The sequence below is a fragment of the Lithobates pipiens genome, unplaced genomic scaffold (genome assembly GCF_037356315.1).
Source record: "Lithobates pipiens isolate NorthernLeopardFrog02 unplaced genomic scaffold, aLitPip1_a1.2 Scaffold_3, whole genome shotgun sequence".
Lineage (NCBI taxonomy): Eukaryota > Metazoa > Chordata > Amphibia > Anura > Ranidae > Lithobates > Lithobates pipiens.
The window spans coordinates 102074102-102102081 of record NW_027507790.1 but is presented as its reverse complement, the minus strand read 5'-3'; the positions used below and the strand labels follow the sequence as shown (position 1 = coordinate 102102081).

At 43.9% G+C, this 27980-nt stretch overlaps 1 protein-coding gene across 1 annotated transcript; it reads right to left on the bottom strand.

The window, feature by feature from the left end:
• Nucleotides 1-699: 699 nt before the first annotated feature.
• LOC143940596 (selenoprotein M-like) lies at nt 700-26731 on the bottom strand. Its single transcript, XM_077462123.1, has 4 exons — nt 26511-26731; nt 24101-24177; nt 11375-11453; nt 700-962 (listed from the first exon to the last, which is right to left on the bottom strand). Exons 1-4 carry the CDS (start codon nt 26679-26681, stop codon nt 819-821), a joined length of 471 nt encoding a protein of 156 aa, XP_077318249.1. The 5' UTR covers nt 26682-26731; the 3' UTR covers nt 700-818.
• Nucleotides 26732-27980: the final 1249 nt, after the last annotated feature.

Here is a 27980-nt window from a genome sequence, read left to right as displayed (position 1 = left end):
TTTACAGTACATGTTTAATTTTACTAACATTGGGCCCATGCTAAGACATATGACTGAAGAATGGTGTATCTGAATAAACTGCAAAGACATCTTGTCAGTTTAGCCTATCAGGATTAGCCCCATTATAAGTCCTTTTCTGGGACCCATAATAATGCAAAGTATTCTGTGGTAATGTAGTATAGCAGGGTGCCTGGGCAGCAGCATTAATTAACTAATTATTTGCGACACATACAGACCTAACTCTTTAAGGGACCCTAGGGGTAACCCAGCCTGGCATGGCTGGAGTACAATTTGATCTTATGCTGGAGTTTGCCTCTTCCAGGGCTTGCCCTGCTAATTCCCTGCAAACATCCAAGCCCAGGAGAAGTTCCCCAATGAACTGGAGAATAAAGGTTTTTCGTCTTTACTGACAAGCAAAGGGAATACAAATGACTATACTATAGCATGTATGGTGGCACAAGCTTAAACAAGGTCATTGAATGCAGTGGTGAGGTGACCTGCACCCAAAGAGGGTGCCCCTTCCCCCTTCTTTTTAACCCCTACCTTTTCATTACAAGTGCCCATGCTTATTGTTTGTGTGTGTGTGTATATATGTTTTACCCTGAATTGTATATTGGAACAAAGATCAATGACTGTTTACACCTGAAAGTGAAATAAAATATATTAATTAGCAAAATAATTATATGCAAAATCAGTGTATTATTTCAAATAATTTATTACAAAATGTTTGGATACGTCTGCTTTGACATGTATAGCAATGTTACATTTATCATTACAGAGCAGATAACAGCTGATTCCTAGATACCATGGTCCGTATATCACAGCTCATCCCTTGGTGCTTTCAGGGGATAATGCTGGAATTCTTTTGGGACCTCTTCACCTTTCTGGGATTTCTTGTAAAATCCGACTTCATCCAGTATTGCACTTATTTCATCAGATGTCTTATTTTTTATTTTGGTCACCTAGAAAATATAAGAAAGTATTTTTCAGTCAACACATACATCGAGAAATAGCTTTGTTTATGATTTTTGTTATAGTATTTTTTCTTAAAGCATAAAGAACATATCAAAAAAGCCCAATTAAAGCCCCCTCATAAATTACTATAGTACAGTCAGGTTGTATATGCAAAAAATCTAAAGACCCAGACCCTTGAAAAAGTCATCTTATGACGAAACGCATCAGTTATGCGTTTTCAGTGAAATAAACAAGCGATGAGAGTTACTCTGGCCATACACGCACAGAATTTTGGCCGACACTGGTCGCTTTCGGAAAGATCGTTCGACAATTGTGCCGTTGGTGGATTCAACTTTACCGGCGATTTCGACCTTGGGTCCGGCTAATGTTGATGGATCCGAAGCGGAAACTTTTACTGTTTCAACTAAAGTGTATACACCTATGTTGTAATTGAAATTATAAGAATATACTGTCTTGTATAATTTATATATGTTTTTATTGTTATCCAACGGTCACTTCGATCATGGAAACGATCAAGTAAACAAGTTTATTCTGTCAGTTAGTGGCCAATTTGCTTTCAACCGGCTAATAATAGGATTTTTATATACAGCTTACCTGTAAAATCCTTTTTCTTGAGAGTACATCACGGGACACATGAGCTCATTTCATAGTGGGTTATATAGTCACCTCTGGTGATTGCACACTGGTTAACCCCAATTAAGGAGAATTCCTCCCCTATATAACCCCTCCTATATGGGAGGCACCTCAGTTTTGTAGCAAAGCAATAGGAAACCACGTAAAACCAAGGAGGGGCGGGAGCCCTGTGTCCCGTGATGTACTCTCAAGAAAAGGATTTTACAGGTAAGCTGTATATAAAAATCCTATTTTCTTGATCATACATCACGGGACACAGGAGCTCATTACATAGTGGGATGTCCCAAAGCAATGCTCAGATTGAGGGGAGGGAGACACAGATCATAATTATAGACTGCCATGGGCCGGAGGACCTAAACTGCAGCCTGCAGTGCACTGCGCCCAAAGGCGATATCCTCTTGCCCTCTGACATCCACCTGATAGAATCTGGTGAATGTGTGTACTGATGACCAAGTTGCAGCCTTACAGATCTGAGCCAGGGAGTCCTGGTGATGCACTGCCCAAGAAGCACTTACAGCCCTAGTAGAGTGCACTTTCACTTTAAAAGGAGGGATTTTCCCTCTAACACTATAGGCCTGAGAAATAATCTGTCTGATCCACCTTGAGAGAGTGGATTTTGATGCAGCCTGGCCTTTCCTAGGGCCTTCCGGCAAAATAAATAAGCAATCAGTTTTCCTTATCTGAGCCGTTGCTTGAAGATAGATACTGATTGCCCTAACCACATCCAAAGTGTGCAAGGATTCTTCTTCTGCGGACTGTGGGTCCGGAAAAAAGGATGGTAGGATTACATCTTGATTCAAATGGAATCCCGAAACCACCTTAGGTAGAAAGGACCTGTTGGGGCGCATGACCACCCGGTCCTTATGAACAATTAGATACGGCTCTTTGCTGGAGAGAGCTGCTAGTTCTGACACTCTTCTAGCCGTGGAAATGGCTACCAAGAAAACCAATTTTTTGGTCAAAAGAACTAATGAAGCCAGATTCAAAGGTTCAAAAGGTTGCCCCTGCAAAGCAGAGAGAACCAAATTTAGATCCCATGGGCATACCGGAGGTTTGACTGGGGGCCTTATCCGCATAGCCCCCTGGATGAAAGCCCGCACCAGGGAATGCGATGCAAGTAGCTTCTGAAAAACACTGACAAGGCCGAAATCTGCACCTTGATAGTGCTTACGGCCAAATTCATTTCTAGGCCTGACCGGAGAAAGGCCAAGATCCTGCTAATGACATACTTTCTAGGATGCCATCCCCTGAGTTCACACAAGGAAACATATGCCCTCCAGATTTTGTAGTAAATAAGCCTGGAGGCCGGCATTCTGGCATTAACCAGAGTAGAAAGGACTTGCCCGAAAGCCCATGGTCTCTCAGAATGTGGGTCTCAGCAGCCAAACCATCAAATTCAGACTGTGTAAAGCAGGATGGTAGATTGGACCCTGTGAGAGCAGATCTGGCCGGAGAGGGAGGATACATGGCCGGCCTACGGCCAACTTCATGACTGACTTTGTTTCCCTCTTGACTCTTCCCAGGAACCGCGACAGAAGCGGGTACGGGGGGAAAGCATAAATCAGATTGTACTGATCCCAGGGAACTGTCAGACTGACCCCTGAGCAAGTGTATCTCTTGTTCTTGACACAAATTTGTCCAGTTTTCTGTTGAACCTGGACACAAACAGATCTATGTCTGGAGTACCCCACCTGCGACATATGTCCAAAAACACGTCGGGGTGCAGAGCCCATTCTCCTGGGCACAACTGCTGGCGGCTCAGAAAATCCGCTTGCTAATTTTCCACTCCTGGAATGAAGACTGCAGAAAGGCATGGAACATGCTTTTCTGCCCAGACAAGTATGCGATTCACCTCTTTTTGCGCTACCAGACTCCTGGTACCGCCCTGGTGATTGATATAGGCCACTGCTGTGGCATTGTCGGAACTGAACCCGAACAGGGAGACCCCGTAGTCTGGAAGACCACCTTATGAGAGCCATATAAACTGCCCGGATCTCCAAGACATTTTTGGGCAATAGCCTCTCGATCGCAGACCATTTCCCCTGCGAGCATGTCTCCTCTAACACTGCTCCCCAGCCTATCAGGCTGGCATCTGTCGTAACAACCTTCCATGGAAGAGGAAGAAAGGTTTTGCCTTTCAGCAAATTCTCGGTTTGTAACCACCAGACGAGACTCCTGCGTGTCCCTGGGGATAGACACATAGGAAGATCCAAGGATTGGGGCTTCCTGTTCCAGGCCGCAAGGATACATCTTTGCAGAGGCCTTGAGTGGAACTGGGCAAATGGAATGGCCTCGAAGGAGGCAACCTTTTTCCCTAACAGTCTCATGCATAACCGAATGGGGGAAGATCTCCTGCTCAGAATTAGGCGCACCAGATCCCCGATGGCCAAGGCTTTTGGCCTTGGAAAAAACACCTTGCCCTGAGCGGTGTCGATAAACATACCCAGGTATTCCAACCTGGTAGCAGGCTGTAGGGACGACTTTTCTAGGTTTATAATCCAACCTAGACGTTCCAGGTGTTCTAGTGTTCTGGAAACACTGTGGTTCAGGAACGCTACTGTTTTCTCCATGAGAAGCAAGTCGTCTAGATAAGCCATGATGGCTATACCCTGAGCTCTTAGGTTTGCCAAGAGAGGGTCCAGAATCTTTGTGAAGACTCGAGGGGCCGTAGCGAGCCCGAAGGGCAAGGCCCCAAATTGAAAATGGTGCCGCTCTACCGCGAACCTTAGATACCTTTGGTGTGTGGGAAAAATTGGCACATGGAGATATGCATCCTTGATGTCTATTGATGCCATAAACTCTCCCCCTTGCAGGGAGGAGACCACAGTGCGAATTGACTGCATTCGGAAGGACCGGTTCAGATCCTTCAGATCCAGGATAGTTCTGACACTTCCATTTGGCTTCGGAACGGTGAAGAGATTCGAGTAAAACCCTGAACCCTGTTCTTTTGGGTCCACTTCTACTATCACCCCTTGGGATAGTAAGTGATCCAAGGCCAGAAATAGCGGCTTTTGCTTTACTGGATCCCTGGGGATCCTTGACCTTAGAAAGCGAGAAGGTGGAATCTCCTGAAACTCTAGCTTGTAGCCCAGAGACACCAAAGAGATCACCCACTTGTCCCGGATCTCTTCCCGCCAGGCTTCCGCAAACTGCCGAAGCCTTCCCCCCACTCGGCCGAGCGGGGGCGCCCCTTCACAAGGAAGTTTTCAGGCTCTGCTTGCAGGCTTCCGCCCCCAAGTCTTTTTCTGCCCTTGGGCCCGGCTCTGAGCCTTTCCTGTAGAGGAGGGTTGAGAAGGCCGTCGCCACTGCTTAGAGCTTGATGCTCCGGGAGAGAGAGAACGTCTAAATGACGGACGTTTGCTCTTTTTGACTGGAAGGAGAGTAGATTTACCCCCTGAAATTTTTTGGACGAATTTGTCTAATTCTTCTCCAGACGTTCCCCTTTAGACAGGAACCCAATCAAATGCTTCTTGCACGATAGCTCAGCTGCCCAATTTTTTAGCCATAGGGCCCTTCGCATGTGTACCAACAGGAGAGATAAACGAGATGCTTGTTGGACAGAATCCAAAATCGCATCAATCATGAAACACAGAATTTGAGGTATTTCTGCATAATTCTCCACTTCCTCACTGGGAAGGAGGCCAAGCATCCGCTTAACCTGTTCCTTGAGGAACTGACACAACCCCATGGCTGCGACTGTAGGTTGCCCTACAGCGCCAGTCATGGAAAAGGAGGCTTTTAATAATGTTTCCAACCTCTTATCAGTTGGATCTTTAAATACCTGAGCATTATCCAACGGACAGGTCAGGTTTTTATTCACACAAGAAACAGCTGCATCGACAGATGGGACCCCCATTTCTTGGTGAAACTTTCCTCCAGAGGATAAAGCATAGAAAACCTTTCAGGAGGAGTAAACAGTTTATCGGGATGTCCCCAATCCTCATACATCAATTTATCCATTAAGGGATGAATTGGGAAGGAAAAAGCAGTCTGTGGGATTTTCCTGACTCCTAGGGAAGAAACAGAGGACGTAGCGACTTCAGCAGCAGGCATTCTGAATGTGGTACGCACCAATTCAGTATAATACTGCACCTGTTTTCTGAGCGCCTGGGAGGAGGGGACTCTCTCCTCTTCCTCTGATTCCTCCGACTGCTCAAGATCCCTGTGCCAAGATAGGGATCTCTCCTCATTGTCAGAAGAATCATCTGAGAGAGGAATCTCAGCAGAGGGAGGGGATCTACCCCTTTTTCTGCTATCTTTCAGGGAAGCAGAAATAAAATCCATGATTCTCCCTTCAAAACCCTCCAATGTAGCCCTAAGGGAGTCCTCAGTGACATATACCGGGGCTGGGACATTAGGAGAGGCTGCAAAACCTGACAGGGGCACTGACTCGTCCTGTGAGGCTGGCTCCTGTCTTGCGGGGGGGATGGTAACTTACAGGCATTTTTAGAACCCCTGGACCTAGGCGGTGATTTACCAGTGCCTTTGTTACCTCCCCCTGAGACCCTCTTACGAGGAGATATAGTCCTAAGCTACAAAGCAGAGGTACTAGTACAAAGTGCAATCACTGTTGTGCTAAAAGTCTCACAATAACATATATATATACTTAATACTGCACAACCTGATGCTGAGTAGGTGTCTAAGGTTTGCCTGGATCCAATCCCCTGGGATTCTTACTGCCCACAGCTCCTGTGTCTCTCACTTACAGTCCCCTGACGCTCCTGGGCTTTTAAAACTGCCACCTGGCACCTGCGCAGTACAGCACCGTGCACACCAACGTGCACGGCTCACAACCACACTCCCCCCTCCTCCATTAGCCCGGGAGCGCGCCCGCGCGCGTGCACGAGGACCGCCGGAATCCAGGGGGGGAAAAGGAGTCTCATCAGAGCTGCGTGGGACCCCCAGACTACGAGGGACCCCTGTATTACCTTGTTGTGGCAGGGACTGCAGTGGAGACGTGAGACCTCTGGAGAACCAGGCTTCACTGAGCGTGTGTACTGAAAGGCATGTAAGTATGCATCAGGCTGCTCTTACTTCCTCTAGTGGTGGAAACCAGGTAAGACATGCAACTACTCAAAATGATGAAATCCATCATATAATTATATATAGGATTAACTTCCCTTACCTGTCCTCGCCGCAGGAATTGCTGAAACAGACAAATTCCAGCCTTCACCCATCACGGCGGGCAGTGTTAGCCAACCTTCAGGTTTATCTGGGGCTCTTTCTCAGAAGAGCCTCCTACCTGGACCTTGTAAAAGACTCTGCCAGAAACTTTTGTGCGCTCACAGTATGCCAAGTCTGGTTTTCCCAGAGCCCAGTCTTTCAACAGGAGAGGACTTACAGGCCAAACCTCGTTTCTTCGGCTGGGACCTGCACAGAGCTTTTTTCATAGCACATGTTTTACGTGACCAACCACCATAGACACTGGCGAAAAAACTGAGGTGCCTCCCATATGGGAGGGGTTATATAGGGGAGGAATTCTCCCCCTTAATTGGGGTTAACCAGTGTCCAATCACCAGAGGTGACTATATAACCCACTATGTAATGAGCTCCTGTGTCCCGTGATGTATGATCAAGAAAATTGTTTAGTCTGCAAACAGCCGAAATTCTGTGCATGTATGGCCAGCATTGGAGTGGTCAGCAATACTCTGCCTTTCAGTAGGAGACAGAATACTTGGTCTGAGTCTGCACAGCGGTGGAACTTTTCTTGGTCTGTGTTAAGAAGTTCTCTTGTAATTGCAATTACATTTAATAAAGTTGTATTTATATATATATATATATATATATATATATATATATATATATATATATATGGATTTGAATATACATCTGTGGTTGTACACTTTTGGGGGTGATGGTTTAATTACATTTATATACTGTATGTGTGTGTGTATAATATATATATATATATATATATATATATATATATATATATATATATATATATATATATATATATATATATATATATATATATATATATATATATATATATAATATTATTATTATTATTATTATTATTATTATTATTATTTTTTATTATTATTAGGAACAAGCATAAGCACAGAGTGGGGTGGCATCACTTACTGAAGGTAAGGTACTGAAGGTGGTATATACAGTAATAAGGTTGTATATACAGTAATGCCTATGGTAGCAGCAAATTGGAGAATCAGACTACTGCTCTCACATAAGTGTCCTGGTTCTCAAGCGATCCAAGACTCTCACCTACACAATGCTTCAGTCAACAGCTAGCTAGCTCCCTGAGCAGCACTCTTGTTTCGTGCAATGTGCAGAGGGGGAGTGCTATTCTGCTGCAGACTATGGGTGCCACTTGTGTGTGAGAGTCATTGTCCAACTCTTCAGTTTGCTAACTCTTGCTGTAGTTCTAAAATGTAAAAATGCACAGCAAATGTATTACTGTATATGCAGCCTGGCTGCATTCCATTAAAAAAATGCGGAGGGTCCAATTGGGCTTAAATCCATTTTCAGGGGCCAGCATTAGATCTTGTACAGTAGGCATCCAAACTACACCACCCTGCTAGGGCCACCTTTTTTTACACATTTTTCTATTTTAGAGGTCCTAACCTGGCCTCAAATAGTATTCACTCACCAGCTGCAGTTGACCCTTTATGAATATAAGCAGGTCAGTATGTGCCTTTTGCAGTGCTCAGATTGCTGTTGCCATTATTCCACCACTTCAGGGAGGTCTCTATATTTAAAAGTGTCTCATGTGGCACCCGGTATGACCAGCCAAACTATCAGTAGGAAATGCCGCTGCTCATTAAATTACCGTAGACAGCGTGCATTCTAAGAGGAGGAAGTTTTGTCACTTGACCTCATCGGGAACCCATGTGACAGTTTGACTGCTTCATGACGATGTCCGGTGCTGAAACTTGTAGAGGCCAGACTTCCAGTCAATTATGTCACATCCGCTGACATCACTTGGAATGCACACCGGCTCTGGTACTGTAGGGAGCAGCAGCTGGGGTTATAGGTGTAGGCAGACACTAAGATAAGAAAGTTGATGTTAGAATACTCATCTCTTGGCAGATATCTAAACTTGGAAGAGGCAGCCTTCTCCCAAGGAAGATGGAGGTGTGGCATTGAAGCTGTGGCAGCAGAGAAACCAATTGCAGCAGGGCAACACTGGGTGGGTGACAGTGGCGGCTGGTGAAGTTTTAGGATGGGGGCGCAAGACCCCGCCCCTTCAGATTTGCCCCCTCCCACTTCTCACAAGCCACACCCCTTATTGAATCAACATCATATACCAGGCTGCACATTATACACTGGGCTCTGCACATCATATACCAGGCTGCACATTATACACCGGGCTCTGCTCTTCATATATCAGGCTGCACATTATACACAGGGCTCTAGTAAAGCAACCTGTAAATCGCACATATCTGCATTCTGCAACCTGCAAATCACACATATCTGCATTCTGCAACCTGTAAATTGCACCTATCTGCATTATGTAAATCACACATAACTGCATTCAGCAACCTGTATTTGCACATATCTGCAACCTGTGAATTGCACATATCTGCATTGTGTAAATCGCACATATCTGTAACCTGTAAATCTCACATATTTGCATTCTGTAAATCACACATATCTGTAACCTGTAAATCGCACATATCTGCATTCTGTAAATCGCACATATCTGCAACCTGTAAATCGCACATATCTGCATTCTGCAACCTGTAAATTGCACCTATCTGCATTATGTAAATCGCACATAACTGCATTCTGCAAACTGTAAATCACACATAACTGCATTCAGCAACCTGTATTTGCACATATCTGCAACCTGTAAATCGCACATATCTGCATTCTGTAAATCGCAGATATCAGCTTTCTGCAACCTGTAAATTGCACATGACATATCTGCAACCTGTAAATTGCACATATCTGCATTGTGTAAGTCACACATAACTGCATAATGCAACCTGTAAATTGCACCTATCTGCATTATGTAAATCATACATAACTGCATTCTGCAAACTGTAAACCGCACATAACTGCATTCAGCAACCTGTATTTGCACATATCTGCAACCTGTAAATCGCACATATCGGCATTCTGCAACCTGTAAATTGCACATGACATATCTGCATTCTGCAACCTGTAAATTGCACATATCTGCATTGTGTAAGTCGCACATAACTGCATTCTGCAACCTGTAAATTGCACATATCTGTAACCTATAAATCGCACATATCTGCATTCTGTAAATCGCACATATCTGTAACCTGTAAATCGCACATTTCTTCATTCTGTAAATTGCACATATCTGTAACCTGTAAATCGCACATATCTGCATTCTGTAAATCGCACATATCTGTAACCTGTAAATCGCACATATCTGCAACCTGTAAATCGCATATATCTGTAACCCGTAAATCGCACATATCTGCATTCTGCAACCTGTAAATTGCACATTTCTACATATCTCGGTGCTTCACCACACTTGCCTAGGCTTACAGTACTGATCTGCAGAACAGCATTCACATGTCACTATATGAGCACTGTTCATCAAGAACCCCCAACCACTGTCTAAGCAGAAGAGAATGAGACTGTGTGGGGGGGGGGGCTGTAAACTAACAATTAATTAATCACAATTAATAACTGGGGGGGGTTCAGTATGCCACTGACCACCGAGAATAACAGTTTTTTTCTTTTTAATCATGTTGAGGGGGGGACCGGGGGGCTGCCGAAAATAGCAATTAATCTTGCCACCGAGAAGAAGAAAAAGAATTAAGGTTGGGGGGTGGGCAGCTGAAAAAAGGATATTTAATATATATATATATATGTGTATATATATATATATATATATATATATATATATATATATATATATATATATATATATATATATAAATATACGTTGGAAAGCATGGCCATGCCTTACCTCAGCCTGTGAGCCTGTGATCCTCTCAGGCGGGACATTGCAGGGAAAACAGCGTGCCAACGTCACTTCCTTGAGTGATGTCGGAAGCGCTGCCCATGTCACTCAAAGAGCAAGTCTATGCCCTCGCCCGGCCAGTCCATCGCGTCGGAAGCTGTGGCGCGATCAGCTGCTCCACAGAGAGTTTTTTTTTCTGGCCAAATGGAGCGCCTCGTCTGAAATCTTGTGATTGCATAGACGTGCCGCTTTCCATATTGCACTGCGCCCGGTGCCAGGATACAGTGCACTTAGGGACATTTAAAAAAAAAATATATATTATATATAATTTTTTTTTTTTTTAAAGGGACATGTTTAAATATTTTTATTTTTGTACTTTTTTTTTTTTACTTTTTTTTTTGATTGCATGGGGGGGGGGGGGTGGCGCCCGGGCGCCCCCTATGGACGAGCCTCCACTGGTGGGTGAGTATCTGATTTGAGGACAACCCAGCAGGGGTTTAAAAAATTAAATAGATGTGGAGAAGGTGGAATGAAGCTGCTTATTTGTATTTTTTATTTTTTTTTACATCACAAGGGCTAAAACCTCTGTCAGGTTTTTAATGCAATTAGTATCACTGTTAGGAAGATATTCCTTAGTAACAGTGTGGTCAAGCATACAGTAAGTGAGATATTCACAGTGAGGATATAAACAGCAACATGTTTGCCCACACTACTAAAAACATATTCTCTTTGCAGATTATTTTACCTATGTCATTATTTTTTAACAAACAAAATGTTTCTTTTTATCAACCGTTATAGTCATGTGAGCAGTGCTGATTTGATGTAGAAGATAGTAAATTATGTATAAGGAATAATACTAACCTTGAGAACTTCATTTTTGTAATTGTAGAAAATTATTTGAGGTTCAATGTCATCATTGGGATCATATTCTAGGTTGTGGCTGGGGAGCAAGGGTTAAGTAAAAACACATTTTCTCTGTTAATCTTGTTGCTTGTATAAATTTGGTCCTTGTTACAGTATGAATTGTAGCTGCCAAGACAACAATACTGTGGCTGATAATACAAGCTGTTTTGCTTTCCAGGGTTTATATACAAGAGAATACAAAGGTGACAGCAACTCACATAAATCAAAAGCTGATTAGCTGCTTTGATTATTGCTCTCTTCGTTTTTTTTATTCACATAAATTTAAAATTATTGTATGACGTTGACTATACATAATAATACCTGTTTCCTTTACCATTAAATAGACAGAAGGGTACTAGGCTTGCGCAAATCGTTTCATAGCGAATCGAAATTCGGCTGAATTTTAATTAAAAAAAACGAATTTCAACAAACACAAAAGAAATTATATCGAATATAATGAATGAATTCGACATGATTCGGTAATTTTTTAAAGATCTAATGAAACAAAAGGTCAACTCAAAGTAAATCTTACAGTCGAATCAGCTGATTATTTTGTGCTGGAGGTTGGATTACTGGCAAAGTGCATTCCTGAGCAGAGATGGCCTTGCGGTTCGCCCAGCGGTCGGTTTGTGGCGAATTTTGCTTGTTTGCGATTCGCCAAACCGGCGGACTTCTGCCGCTGTTTGCGCGGCGGACATATGCGTTTACATTGTGAAGAACTTTGACCCATGATGACACATCCATCATGGGGTACAGGACAGCCAATTGAGTGTTTTCAGCACATGGACAATTGGACATTCCCCCTACCTTATAAATAGACCTGATTTTACATTATGTCTTTTGTCAGTGTAGGGAAAGGACGCTGTGTGGAGCAGGGAAAAGTCAGTTTAATCACTAGCTATTACTATTAGGTCCACAAAGGTCCTTTTAAGGACTGGTATAGGTGTACAGTATATAGGGTTGTACACGTATAATATACTTTCTTTCAAATATAGAAAGTATATGATGGTGCACTGCTGACTGCTGTGCTGCTGAGTGCTGATCGATTCTGCAGTTGTCTTTTGTCAGTGTAGGGACTGAGGCACAGTTTGGTGTTTGGAGCAGGGACAGTCTGCAAATCACTAGCTACTAGGTCCACAAAGGTCCTTTTAAGGACTGGTATAGGTGTACATTACATAGGGTTGTACATGTATAATATACTTTCTTTCAAATATAGAAAGCATATTATAGTGCACTGCTGTGCTGCTGACCGATTCTGCAGCTGTCGTTTCTCAGTGTAGGGAGGGACAGTTTGGTGTTTGGAGCAGGGACAGTCTGCAAGTCACTAGCTACTAGCTAGCTACTATTGGGTCCACAAAGGTCCTTTTAAGGACTGGTATAGGTGTACTATTTGGTGTGCAGTATATAGGGGTGTAATACACGTATAAAATACTTGCAAATATATAAAGCATAGTATAGTGCATTTCCACTGTGCAGCATTGTGACTGCTGAGCGGTTCTAAAGCGATACTACAAAGAGTGACAAACGCAATAAAAAAAAGTATTATAACTGGTGTGATAGACCAATGGCCCCCCAAAACGACCAATTGAAGCGGGGTGTTATATACCTTCTTCCACATACATGCTGCACTTCTCTAGAGACTTTTGTCACAGGGTCATTTAAAAAATGACAGGCAGAGGAAGAGGCAGTCCCTTCCGCAGGGGTGGTAGGGGTAGGGCAGGAACAACAGGCTTGAGCCAAAGTGGGAAATTGCAGAAGGTGCGTTCGATTACGTCAAAGGACACACCAGACTTGGTTGAGTGGCTCACTCAGCCTTACTCTTATGCACCCTCCTCATCCTCTCGATCTGCACCCTCTTCTTCACTGTCTGCTGTGTGCACCCCCAAAGACACTACCACCAACACCACCACCACCATATAACCTCAGTTTGAGTCACAGGAATTATTTTCCGATCCATCACAAGACATTGCCGATGCACAGCCACTCTTGGCATTCGGATCAGGAAGAGGAGGTAGCAACAACCCCCACTCAGCAGTCTGACAACAGTACCCAGATCAGCCCAAGGAGGAGGTTGGTCCCCGCTGTTACTACTACTCCGAGATCTCTAATTATAGCGGTGGGGAAGTTGATGTCGATGATGACGTGTCTAGTGATGTCACGTGGGTGCCCAAGGAGGAGGAGGGGGAGTTCAGAGGGAGAGATGAATCAGCAGATGGGGGGGGGGGAAAGCAGGCAAAACTTACATTGCACAGGAGGGACAAAGCAGACTGCTAATGTATCAGGAGCGAGGCATCAACCATGTAAGGTCACATCTCCGCAGTGTGGGCTTTTTTTAACGTGTCTGCTGCTGACAATAGTGTTGCCATCTGCAATCTTTGCAGTCAACGTATACGTCGCGGTAAGCCCAACACTCACCTAGGGATGACCGCCTTAAGAAGGCACATGAGCTGCCATCACCGAGCCCAGTGGGAGCAACGGAGCACACAAAGCCACACTCCAGGCTCTCACCGCCCAGCCCCGTCTTCTACTTCCCCTTCTTGTCTCTCCTCACAATTGTCCTCCACTCCACCTTCTATCATGCCATCCTCACGTTTTTATGGAAAAAGGCAGGCTTCCATGGGCCAAATGTTCGACCGTAAAAAAATGATGACGCTGGATAACCCTCTTGCCCAACGGTTGATGGCTGGCTTGTCAGAACTGATAGCCCGCCAACTACTGCCATATAAACTGATGGACTCAGAGGCCTTTTGAAAATTTGTGGCCATTGGAACACCACAATAGAAGGTCCCAGGAAGGAAGTATTTCTCACAGAAGGGCATCCTAGAGCTATATGGCCATGTTAAGCGGCAAGTGAATGTATCTCTGGCACATACTGTCGGTGCCAAGATACATCTGACCACAGACATGTGGTCTAGCAAACACGGACAGGGAAGGTATATAACTTTTACTGCCCACTGGGTGAACCTTCTGACAGCTGTCAAGCATGTAACCCGTGGCACCTGTGAAGATTTGGTTTTACCGCCATGGATTGCATGCAGGCCTGGCTCTTCTTCTCCTCCTCCTACTCCATCCTCCTCCCTCTCCTCCTTGGCTGACTCCTCCTTTTCCGCTGCTAGCGCCTCTTCCGCTACGCCGCCCAAGATCCCCAGAACCTATTCGACATGCCAGGTGAGACATTGCCATGCTGTGCTGCGTCTGTTGTGCCTGGAAGCCAAGAGCCACACTGGCCCTGTACTCCTTTCAGCTTTGCGTTCACAGGCAGATCAGTGGCTAACACCGCTCAATTTGACAGTTGGTAAAGTGGTGTGTGAGAACGGTGCCAATCTGCTTAGCGCATTGAAACAGGGCAAAATTACGCACGTGCCATGCATGGCACACGTCTTAAACTTGGTCGTGCAGTGATTCATTGTCAAATACCCTGGGCTCCAGGACATCTTGCGGCAGGCAAGGAAAATCTCGGCCCATTTCAGAAGATCTTACATGGCCATGGCTCACCTTGCTGACATTCAGCGGCGACACAATCTGCCGGTCAGACGTCTTATTTGCGATTGCCCGACGCGATGGAACTCAACCTTCTATATGCTTGATAGGCTGCTCCAGCAGAAACGTGCAGTTAACGACTACCTGTACAAACGCTGCAGCAGAACAGGTTCTGGGGAGCTTGCTTTTTTTTCACCGCGCCAGTGGCTGCTCATGCGCGACACATGCAGACTTCTGCGGCCATTTGATGAGATTCCCAAACTGGTCAGTCGCAGCCATGGCGCAATCAGTGACTTCGTACCTTATGCCTTCTTTATGGAGCGTGCATTGCGTTGTGTCATTGATCAAGCCGTGGAGGAGCAGGAGCAGGAAGATGAGGAAGTCTCAATGCTGGATGAATTCCCAGGGGGGGCTACTCTATCTGAGACAAGTCAACAACAGGAGTCTGAATGGGAGTCAGAGGAGGATGAGGAGGAGCAAGAAGAGCATGCTTTAAACCTTTCTGGGATCCCTGTTGTTGTCCATGGATAGGGAGATTAGAATGAGGAGGACGACATTATCCTGGATGATAAACAGGAGCCAGGCCACCCCACCGCTTCCAGTTTAGTGCAAATGGGGGCCTTCATGCTCCAGTGTTTTAACAGGGACCCCGGTATAAAAAGCATAAAGGTTAAGGACCAGTACTGGGTGGCAACGTACTTAGACCCACAAAACACAAAATGGCAGAAATGTTACCACCATCACAGAAGGCTGTGAGAATGGAGCACTTACAGGCCTTGCTTTGAGAAATGCTGCATTCTGCTTTTGCGTGCACGGGCAGAGGAGGAATTCCCACTCCCAGAGAAAGAGTTGCGGGTACCAATCCAACAGCGCCTGCAAGAAGAGGGCGGTTTGAAGATGTGTTGGTGACTTCTGATATGAGGTCATTCTTTCCGACCCATCGTCAGGTCTCATCCAGATCCAGCATCAGGGAACGCCTAGACCGACAGGTGTGGGTCTATCGGGTTAACGGCCAATGTGGACACTCTGAGAAGTGATGAACCCCTGGACTACTGAGTGGGCAGGCTTGACCTCTGGCCAGAGCTTGCCTAGTTTGCAATGGAACTGTTGGCTTGCCCCTTGTCCAGTGTCCTGTCCGAAAGGACGTTCAGCGAAGCAGGGGGGATTGTGACCGATAAGCGCACTCGCCTAGCTCACGACAGTGTTGACTACCTCACATTTATAAAAATGAATGAGGCATGGATCTCAGAGGAATTCAACACATGTGACCAGTAGATCATGTATATGCATAACTCTATAAACGATTTATTTAATCTAGCACACGGACCTTTTTTCTATCTTTGGCTCACTTCCTTGTACAAGAAAAGCACACAATACTATATGCCCGTACCCTCCTGTTTGAAGAGGTTGAGCGGTGTCATATTTTTGGGTCCCACAGCAAGTTGCTGGTATCAGTGCTGGTGTTAGTGCTCTCTATCTCGGTGCTGGTGTCAGTGCTCTCTATCACAGTGCTGGTGTCAGTGCTCTCTATCTCAGTGCTGGTGTCAGTGCTCTCTATCTCGGTGCTGGTGTGGTCTCAGTGCTCTCTATCATGGTGCTGGTGTCAGGACTCTCACGGTGCTGGTGTCAGTGCTCTCTAGCATGGTGCTGGTGTCAGTGCTCTCTATCTTGGTGCTGGTGTCAGTGCTCTCTATCACGGTGCTGTTGTCAATGCTCAGTCTCTATCACGGTGCTGGTTTCAGACAGTGAGGGAGATAGCAGCAGAGAAGCCAATCAGCAGGCAGTGCCAGCACCATGGCTGAGGCTCAGCACTGGACTGGCACCTCCGGACCACCGCAGTGGAGCCCTGCATAGGTGGGGGTAAGGGCCGGGCAGAGGGAGGGGCTTAAGCACAGGTTGGCACACTGGGACACTGGCACAGGACTGCGCTGCCCTGACTGTGGCACTGATCATCTCCTGCACCCCCTCATAGCCTGGCCTAACCTTGCCTCTCCTCTATGGCCTTCATGCGCTCCTGAATTGTCAAAATTTCACAGATAAAAAAAAGAATGCTTGTCGTTGTCGATCCCAGATTCACTTGTGTGTGCACAGCTAGTAAGTATTTTGTGGCTGAAAATATGACCTGGAGGTTTTTAAGGTTCGCCTGCCATTAAAGTCAATGGCAGGAGTTTGCGGTTCGCGTTCGCAAAACGTCCCATCGGAAGTTCGTCCATCACTGTTCCTGAGTACTGAGTGAGAAGGGTGTTGTATTGTATTTCAGCAGAGGGCAGCATATTGTCATTGTGTGTGTTAAATGATTCAATAAAGAAACGACTTTGCAAACTACGAATCATTATCACGAATATATACATACATAAATATCGAAGTTCAATGAATACAAACAAAATTATAGCGCATATAACGAATGAATTCGACATGATTCGAGATTCAGTATAACGAATATCGACACTACAGAAATAATGAATTGTCCGAAAATGTATTGGCGTAACATAACGAATATAACAGAACAAAATTATGTATTTTACGAATGACAACGAACCGAAACTAAACAAAATGTTCTGTTGTGCACAAGTCTAATGCCCTGTACACGCGGTCGGACATTCCGACCACAAAATCCGTCTGATTCTTTCAGACGGATTTTGGCTGAAACTTGTGTTGTATACACACGGTCGCACAAAGTTGTTGGAATTTCCGATCGTTCTGAACGAGGTTACGTCAAACACGTATGTCGGGACTATAAACAGGCCAGTAGCCAATAGCTTTCGTCTTCGTTTATTCGGAGCATGCGTGGCACTTTGTCCGTTGGAATTGTCTACACACGATTGGAATTTATGCGATCCGATATTGTTGGAAAATTTTAGATCCAGCTCTCAAACTTTGTACGTCAGAAAATCCGACAGAAAAAGTCAGATGGAGCCCACACATGGTCAGATTTTCTGACAACATGATCTGATTGTACATTTTCCGTCGAAAAATCCGACCGTGTGTACAGGGCATAAAGAGTACCATCTGTCATTGTTAGAAAATATTTTCCTACTTGCCTTTTTCTACCTTTTGTATTAAAGCTGAATTGCAGGCAAATAGCTACCTACTGTCTTGTCTGGCACAATATACTGTATGTAATTTTGTTTACAAATGTATTTGTTTACAAATTTATTTTGAACCAGTCATTTGACCCAGACACTCCTACCAGGCAGCATAGATAAATCTCAACGACTCTGATCTCCATGCAAATTACAATTATGAAGAGCAATACAAACTACCCTATAGCCTATGACTGAGCAATAAAAAAGAAGCAGGACTCTGAAGAGGTCATCACTGTGTTCCCCTCCCTTTGTCTGTAATTTTTAAAACCTCATTCACATGCTCGTACCTATGCATATACTCAGGCAAAGAGCCAACCAGCAGTGTAAAATGGTGATTCTGGAAGGCAAGAAAACCACCACGGTTTTGAAAATGGAACTATTGTGCATCCTTTGAAGCGCATCATCACCCCCCCCCCCCCCATCACTTCCTGTTGCCTGCATTTCACGCTGGAAGCTTGGAAATCTTCTCACACGCAGTGCCGGTGCATCCATTAAGGGCACGCGGGTGCTACCTCCTCTGTCACGCAACCACCCTATATGTAAAATGGATAGATTGTAGCCACCCCCGGTTCAGGCGTCCAGCCCCTTTTCGGACACCGGGCGCCTGAATTACAGCCGTGGGGGTGTTTTTGTGAAGCACCTGATTAAAGCCATAGGCCTAGGCTTCAAAAAAGGTGGACTGCGCTCGGAGCCCACCCAAGTGCATTAGAAAAGCAAATGAATAACACTGAACTGCCTCTCCGCCAATCAGGAAGCGCGGGTCTAATATCCGTCACCTGATTGGCTGAAGACACAGGCATCGCTATTGGACGCCTAGCGAAAACGGGAGAAGAGACGCACGGGAACCATGGAGGATGCAGGAGCCATCACCTAAACCTGCATGACCCAGAGCTCGCCACTGTCACCCACTGCCTGACCCACCACCAGGTTGGGGTAAGTACCGGTCAGACAGCAAGCGGGCGGAGTCACCGTAGCTGCATATGATGGGCACGGAGGCTGCATATGATGGGCACAGTGGCTGCATTTTATGGGCACAGTGGCTGCATTTGATGGGGCACAGTGGCTGCATTTTATGGGCACAGTGGCTGCATTTGATGGGGCACAGTGGCTGCATTTGATGGGGCATAGTGACTGCATTTGATGGGGCACAGTGGCTGCATTTTATGAACACAGTGGTTGAATATGATGGGCATGGTGAGGCTGCACTTGATGATGTTTTTTTTCTGAATTTTTCAGTTTGTTTGCATCCCCACCAAAAAATTGCGTATCAGCTGCCACTGTATTCTGGAATCAGTTTCACACTGCTGGTCGGCTGTTAAACATGTTACAGGACTGTGACAGGAGACCTGCTGGACATCTGCTTTTGGGACTGATGAGCTTGTTAACTTCATATTTCCTATAAGTGTTTTTAACCCCTTTTTTATATTTAAATCCCTTGTCATACTGCACTTAGAAGCACCCTCTCTGTTTTCTAGTTCATCCGTGTAGATGAGGCCTTAATGTGCATGTAAACCCGATTCATGAAATGTGAGCTGGGCACATATATCTGCAGTGTTTTCTTATCTCTCTTCAAAGCCTCAAGTCCTGTGGTTTGCTCCTGTTCTGTTCTTCTGTTATCAGCATGATAACTTCTGACAAGTTCTCAGACAACTGTGATAAAACCAGCCTGAAATTTGTGTCAGGGTGGGTGCAATAAATAGATTAGCAGAGAGCTGGTCTATTCACAGCACAGCTCTGCATGTCTCTGCCTATGTGGGGGGGGGGGGGTCCTTTCCACTAATCAGCTGTCTTACAGTGTATGGCAATAATCCACACCCACAGGTGAATCAGGAAATTAATTCTAACAGGAGGTGCACTTTCTAAACAGGATATAAATATATATGATATATATGTAAAACTTATGTAGGGAGGCTGAGGCTGTTCACTTCACTGGGTATATGTGAGGGTTTAATCCTCTTTAAGTAGAACTATAGGCAAAACTTTTTTTTTTCATTTTAGATGAAACTATACTATTTTTTTTATTTGCCCTTTTTGTCCCGTTGTGGAAATCCCTCCAAAGTGAGGGAATTACTGGTTGTCACCAGAGTCACCAGAACTAGTGTCCCCATTGAAAGATTTATTTAACTTTTGGTGATAACAGTCAACAGGACAAATAGAGAGATTGAATTTCCCTAACAGAACCCAGACAGCATTAAAAACCTGACAGGGGCTGTAACATCACTCCATGCTATCCAAATCTAGGAAAAAATGTTTTACCTTGATTATTATTAAACTTTGTTAGTCAGCCTCACTTTTTTTAGCTTTATGGCTAAGCACCATCAATGAACATTACCTTACCCCAAAATTATGCCTATACTAACCACTGTCTTATATGATAGGGAATGGGAAGAAGAGTTGTGGTCTGTGCTTCACTGTCCCATAGGTTAAAAAAGATTAGCATAATAAGGTTATATTAGTGTAGTGAAATTATTGTGTACCTTCCGAGATCCTTAATATGCAGATGACTCGTAACAAAGTCTGACAACCTGCTTATTTATTTCTGCTCTTTTTTAAAAAAAAATGTATATTTCATGTTTTTTTTTGGGTTGTTTTTTTTCCTATTAGCGCAACACATCATACAATTCCTATTGCACAGTGCCACCTACTGGCTGAGTACAGATTCAAGTATCTATGGAAATAAATACTAGGGATCCATCTATTGTATACACGTTCTAGCTGCCTGTAGTGAGTTGCAGAGAAGGAGGGGACATTGGCATTTTAGAGCACTTCTGCACTCCAAAATGAATATGTGTTTTCAGTCAGTTAGGGTGTATTTAAACCCAAGAAAAATAATGAATATACTATTGCTTAACAATCCTCCAATGTGTTGGTGCCATTAAGCTTTCTTTTTTCAGCCCTTTTTTTACCTTATGATAATGCTGCCAGTAAGACCCTAGAGTGACATTGTTTACATACTATACTGTATCTATAGAGATGTTGCATAGTCACCATAGAACACAACTGCGGAATTCTGCGGAATTCCTTCCCCTGTCTTCTTCTCCAGTAAGGCCACACAAGAGAAACAGGCTGTTCTTTAGAAGATGAGCAGAGGGTGCCATTAACTCTTAATAGCATATCATATTAAAACGGTGTTCAAACTCTTGTTCTTGTAGGACCGCTGCGCAAATACAGTGTGACAGAAATGATTGCAAAGACCGCCATTTTATTCTCTAGTGTTCGGAAAAAAATGTATAATGTTTGGGGGTTCTAAGTAATTTTCTAGCAAAAAAATATTTTTAACTTTTAACTTGTAAACAACAAATCTCAAAAAGAGGCTCGGCCCTTAAGTGGTTAAATATGATATTGGAAGACTTTTGTTATCTGCAGAAATGTCTTTTAAACTACCCGAAATCTTGTTAGCTGATAACAGTTATCTCAGGCAGAGAGTTCAGGAAGTTATCAATAAGCATTATTTCCAACCATTTCTGAGGACAGCAAAACCATACTCCTCTATGTAGGGCTTTGTTCACATCACTTTTCAATGGGCGGCTCTACCTGCAGAAATATGGAAAAATAAGTTCTTGACTCTTTTTTGAAAATCACAGCAGCACACAGAAACATGGGCATTTTGCAGACGTGTGGGGGTGCTATTAAGCGTTAATGGCACCCTCTGCTCATCTGCTAAAGAACAGCCTGTTTCTCTCATGTGGCCTTACTGGATAGGCTTCTCTGAAGAGGAAAGTTTTCAGGGATCGCCTAAAAGTGCATAAATTTGGAGACAGTCTGACAGATTGGGGTAGGGAATTCCAGAGGATGGGCAAGGTTCGGGAGAAGTCCTGGAGGCGGGTATGGGAGGAGGTGATGAGGGAGCTAGAGAGCAGGAGGTCTTGGGAGGATTGAAGAGGGTGATTAGGTTGGATGGCTTTGTAACTTATTGTTAATATTTTGAATTGAATTAGTTGAGTGTGTGGCAGTCAATGGAGGGACTGGCTGAGAGGGGTAGTAGACACTGAGCGGTTTATAAGGTGGATGAGTCTGGCAGCAGCATTCATGATGGACTGAAGGGGGGATAGTCTATTTAAAGGTAAGCCAATAATGAGGGAGTTGCAGTAGTCAAGGCGAGAGATAACCAGGGAGTGAATCAGGAGCTTTGTGGTTTCGTCAGTTAGAAAGGCATGTAGTTTAGAGATGCTGAGGCACTAAGCTTTGGAAAGTGATTGGATGTGGGGCCCAAAGGAGAGTTCAGAGTCCAGGATAACACCTAGCACGCTGACATGTGGGGATGGGTGGATGGTTGTGCCATTGCTCTTGACAGATAAGTCAGGGGAAGAGGCACGTGGGGGAGGAAATATTATAAGCTCGGTTTTGGACAAGTTGAGTTTGAGGAAGTGGTGTGACATCCATACAGATATGTCTGTTAGTGATGCGTGAGGAGACTGATGGAGTGAGTTGGGTGGAGAGATAGATTTGTGTGTCGTCAGCCTAGAAGTGATATTGAAAGCCGTGTGAAGCTGACCCAGGGAAGAGGCGTAGATTGAAAATAAGAGAGGCCCAAAAACAGAACCTTAGGGGACCCCAATAGAGAAGGGAAGAGCAGTGGAGGAAGTAGAATTGTAAGTGGCACTGAAGGTGCGTTGGGATAGGTAGGTTTAAGAGCACAGTCATGAAGACCGAGGGAGTAAAGTGTCAAAGACAGCTGAAAGATCCAGAAGTAGGAGTACAGAATAGTGTCCGTGGGTTTTTACAGTTAGTAGGTTATTTGTGAGTTTTAAAAGAGCAGTTTCTGTGGAGTGTTGAAGGCGAAATCCAGATTGAAGGGGATCAAGAAGGTTATTCTTAATGAGGTGGTCACTCAGTTGGTTGTAAACCAGGCGTTCAAGGAGTTTAGAGGAAAAGGCGAGCAAGGAGATAGGGCATAGGTTGTTAAGATTGGTAGGGTCCAAAGACGGCTTTTTAAGTATGGGGGTGACCAATGCATGTTTTAGAGCATTGGGGAAGATGCCAGAGGGGAGGGAGAGAGTGAAGATGTGGGTTAGGGAGTGTAGGAGAGTCAGACGGTGACCGTCGTATTTGAGAGGGAATAGGGTCCAGGGGCCAGGTGGTTAGGTGGACGTTAGAAAGGAGTTTAGCAACTTCGTCTGTAGTAGAAGATTTGAATAAGGGGTGTGTCAATTGTACCTGTTGACATGGGGTCTTAACTGGGGGAGATGCCTGTAGAGTGGAGATTTCATCACGGATTGTATCCCTCCCTTCGTCTCCATGTCTTCATATTGCTTAACATTAACCCTGTTAGTCCCAGCATATACACACCATAGGCACAGTCTGGGAGGGCAAAAGGCTCGAACCCTAGAGGCAGGTTCGGAAAAAAGTGTGGAAGTGCAGTGACCTTGGTGCCATAACTGATGAGACCCTCACTCACAGTGTGCCACTCCAGGGAGCACATACACTACAGGCTTCTTTCAGGTCTTGGCCTTCAGTCAGACCAGCCCCATACCTACCAGGAAGGCATCAGAGCTTAGGGAAAGACCTACCTACAGCTGGAGACAAGCCTTGTGCACAAGGCCAGATTCAACCCAGGAGGCAAGGACTATCCTACCACTCCCACATAATTACATTTGGGAAGTACTAGCCGACCCCCCAAATTGGTGAAGGGGTGGCGGTTCTTTCCCTCATGACTGATAAGCACAGGGACTACACTCATCTAATAGAGATAACTGCAAACACATTGTAGGTACAATTGGATGACAGAAACATAAAGCTAAGACCCCTTTTACACGGGCAGACCCAATCGCACCATCCATTGCCCTCTGTGGAGCGACACCCATCAAAATCTGATCTGATCATGTACACTGAAAACAGAACGATGGGTGATTGGATCCGATGGGCATCGGGTGTAAAAGGGCAGACAGTTTGTTTACATCCATAGAGGACAGAGGGCTGTTTCAGTGTCCACTCTGCATAAGCCATCCGCCTGCTCAGCAGAAATGAGTGGACAGATTCCCCGCTGAGCAGGTGGACTCATGGTAGAGTCAGCCCTATGTGAAAGAGGCCTAAAAAAATGGAAGTTTAATTATTATACTTCTTAAATGTGATTAGATATTATAAGTTAGATACTATAAAAAAATAAATAAAAGGATACTATAGGCCCCAAATGTTCATCATGAAGTTGTTAAGTTCTGGCTTACTCTTTATGGCACATCCTGAAACACTCGGTGCCTGCAAAAAAGAAAAAAAGAAATATCATTATAGCAAAATATGCATTGGGGGTTATTTAATAAAGGCAAATCCACTTTGCACTGAAAGTGCACTTGGAAGTAAAGTCGCTGTAGATCCGATGGGGACATGCAAGGAAAATAAAAAACAGCATTTTAGCTTGCTCATGATTGGATGATAAAATCAGCAGAGCATCCACCCCTTAGATTTAGAGCAACTACACTTCCAAGTGCACTTTCAGTGCAAAGTGGATTTTTCTTTCGTAAATAACCCCCATTGTGTCAGTGTGATATCCATTCAGGAGTAGTTAGCTTATTTAACAAGGGGGCTCCCAGATCCCAACCCCCTACATTAATGATTAATGGGTATCTTGTACATCGTACCCCTACCCATTCACACGAAAAAGCAGTGAAATGTAAAAACAAAAAAAGCCGGTTTTTGACAAGTCTTTTATTAAAAAACAAGCCCCAGTGCTGTCTTCTCCCAGAGCTGTCTTCTCCCAGTGCCGTCTTCTCCTTGTGCTGTTTTCTACCGGAGCTGTTCTTGTTCCTCGCCGCGAGTTACCCCTAAAAGCAAAAAGGCACCCTTCTTCTAAGGCTGTCTTCCTCCATTGTGTTGTTGCCAGCTGTCTGGGATCTCTTATATAGCCATTGAGAGTGACAATCCGATGATGTCACCCAGGGAGCCTGCCCCTTGTGATGTCACAAGGGGCAGGCTCTCATGGTGATGTGATCGGATTATCACGCTCAATGTCTATATAAGAGATCCCATCGGATCGCCCCATGGCTATATAACAGATGCCAGACAGTGGGCTTGGGGGGTCCCCTGTGGATAAATACTAAACCCGAAGGGCCTGCCATGGACCTGGGGAGACCCCACGCCATTTTTTCCGTGATTTTTTTGTGCTGCTAATGTTGTGGGTTTTTTTTACATTCAAACCCCACTGACAGCTGATGTCTCATCAGTTGTTAAATATGTGGCGGCGGGCTTTCAAAATTGTTGGCTTTTTTTTGTTTATGGCATTGCACCGATTCGGACGTTCCATTGCGGACAATAGCCGTGGATTTGGCATGCGATTTGACATGTCAAATCTCATGCCAAATCGCATCATTGTGAACCAGGGCTTAAAGTGTATATAAACCCTTACATTGAACTGTAAAAAATATAAGAGGGTTCTTCAAAGAGTTTCCACACTTTTTTAAACTCTTTTTATTAACAATTTCAAAAACAAATTGCATCACATTTCTACATAGCCATCTTCCTTTGCAATGCATTTTTCCCAGCCTTGTACCAACTTTTTATTGCCATCAGCAAAACTCCTCCTGCCCTCACTGTTGCCAACCAAAATATAAAAGTGCAGAAACTTTTTGAAGACCCCTTGTACAATTAAAAAACACAAATTCTGTGCTGTCCTGTGTACTCTGCAATATATTCTCAAATGATGTTATCTCCTCTCTTCAGGGAAGCCTATCCTGCCTTCAGCTAAAAACCAAATCTTCTATTTCTCCCATCAGTTCATCCTTCGTAGTTATTACCTTTTGTCCCACCATCCCATCCTTATTAGATTGCAAGCTCTCAGGTGCAGGGCCCTCCTAGCCCTCTTGTATTAAATTGTATTGTCTCCATTTATATTGTAAACCAGTGTGCAAACTGTTGGGGAATCCTGTATAATAATATAAAATTAATCAAGTAGTATGTTAGTACTACAGAACACATTACCATTATAGTATTGAGAGGTGAATGACAATGGTTACCCTAGAATGGGAGTTGTGTTGCTGGAAGGTTCACCAGGTAAAAAAAAAAGAACAAAACGAAAAAAAAAAAAAAAAGAAAACCAATGCAGCCATCAAATGTAAGGATTGGTAAATTGCAATACACATTTTTTTTTTTATTATTTAGATACACTTTAAAGTGTCAATCAGCACTCCTATTACAATCGGAGTTCAACTTCTTCCATCTGGAGCTAAGGGTGCTGTATAAGCTAACACAAAGTTGCTTGAGCTGTCAGAAATCTTTGCAAATGTTTTGTGGAAGCTAGCTGTATACACTGTTCTCATACAAGCTAACGCTCAAAGAAATGCAGGCATAGATCTACTTATGATTATGCAATTGTTTGGGTGTGTTTGCATAGCCACTGTCTTTTTCAAGTTAATTCTGTTCTTATCTAATGACTAAATTCAAAAAGTATTCTACCTCTAATATCCCCTTTTTAGTATTAACTTATTAGTCTTTCAGCTAAACTGAATAAAAGCTGCAGTAACTTCATCATAACTGTACATTTCTAAAGAATACAGTATCAATAGTCCCTTAGAATAGTATAACTATTGCATACTTACAATGACTTTGCCCCTGGCAATCTCAATGTCTTCAATAAGTGTTGTGTTGATGGCATCAGTGGCATTCTCTGCATCCACACAAATAAGACAGAATGCCAAAAAACACAGAACTGTTTCTCGAACCATCTTGCTTGAAGTCACTGAATGGAATGCCCACTTGGTTGTCCACATCAGCCTAAACTCTCATGGGATTTAGTCACCTTTCCGAAAGGGGTGTTTCTAAATAATGATGATGCAACTTACATAAATGGAACATATTGTGTAGTTCATGCTTAAGACAGGTGCTTCATGATCAAATTTTCTCAGACGAAACACGTTGACAGAGGAGACGGTTATTTATAAAACACTGTATTTGCCTTAGTAATATATTAACTAATTCACTTTAGGATGGATAGTTGTAAAAAAAATTCTAAAAGAATGCAAAAAAGTAAAGGCAGTCTTTTGGTAAACCAAATTAAACATTTTGCTTTGAGTACTTTCTTCCATGTCAATTTCTGTCACTATTTTTTCCTCCTGAATTGTAATGCTATTATTTAAAGGCTAGCTCAGTCCATTCTGGAATATTAAACCACATGCTGGCTTCTCATATAACTCAGATTCAAGATATACAAATCAGATTTTCCATCTCCCCCCAACTGTCACAACCAATATAAAGCCATAAAACTGTGTTCAAGTATCTTCATGGCTTATTCATAATGCAAAAAAAAAAAGAGTTTTCAGATTAAAGGGATAAAAATTAGAAAGTAATGAAGATCCATTCCATTGGGGATTTACCACATGGTCTATTACTCACCCTACTGGAATAATAATAAATTTGCATGGTGCATTATTAAACTAGTTTAAAATGGCCACATAACAGTTTACCAATTGCAGAGTGGCAGTGGCCTCATCTTACAGGAAATTTGCCTTCCAAGGCAACTTAAAAAGAAAGCATCCAAAAAGCACTGGGACTCTGACCTGAGTTCACACAAAGCAGTGAGAGGGAAAAAAAAAACATTTGGAGAGTCTACTAACCCAGACCAACCTACCCAAAATAGAAAAGGCTACGCTCTAGTGCAGGGGTAGGGAACCTCGGCTCTCCAGCTGTTTTGAAACTACAAGTCCCATGAGACATTGCAAGACCCTAACAATCACCGACATGACTCCTAGAGGCAGAGGCATATGCATGATGGGATTTGTAGTTTCAAAACAGCTGGAGAGCCAAGGTTCCCTACCCCTGCACTAGTGGGTACCCCCGCAGGCTACAAGAAAAAAACATGAAGCAATGGAAGAAGCACCCGACCAGAGAATAAAATAATCCAAATAAATGTATTAGTTTATACTAAAAAAGATGCAATATGTTTCAGGGGTCAGAAGAAACTCCCTCTTCATCATGACATCATGATTGTAGCCGTGAAGAAGATGGATAGTTTCTTCTGACCACTGAACTGCATTGGCTCTTTTTTAGTATAAACAAATACATTTATTTTG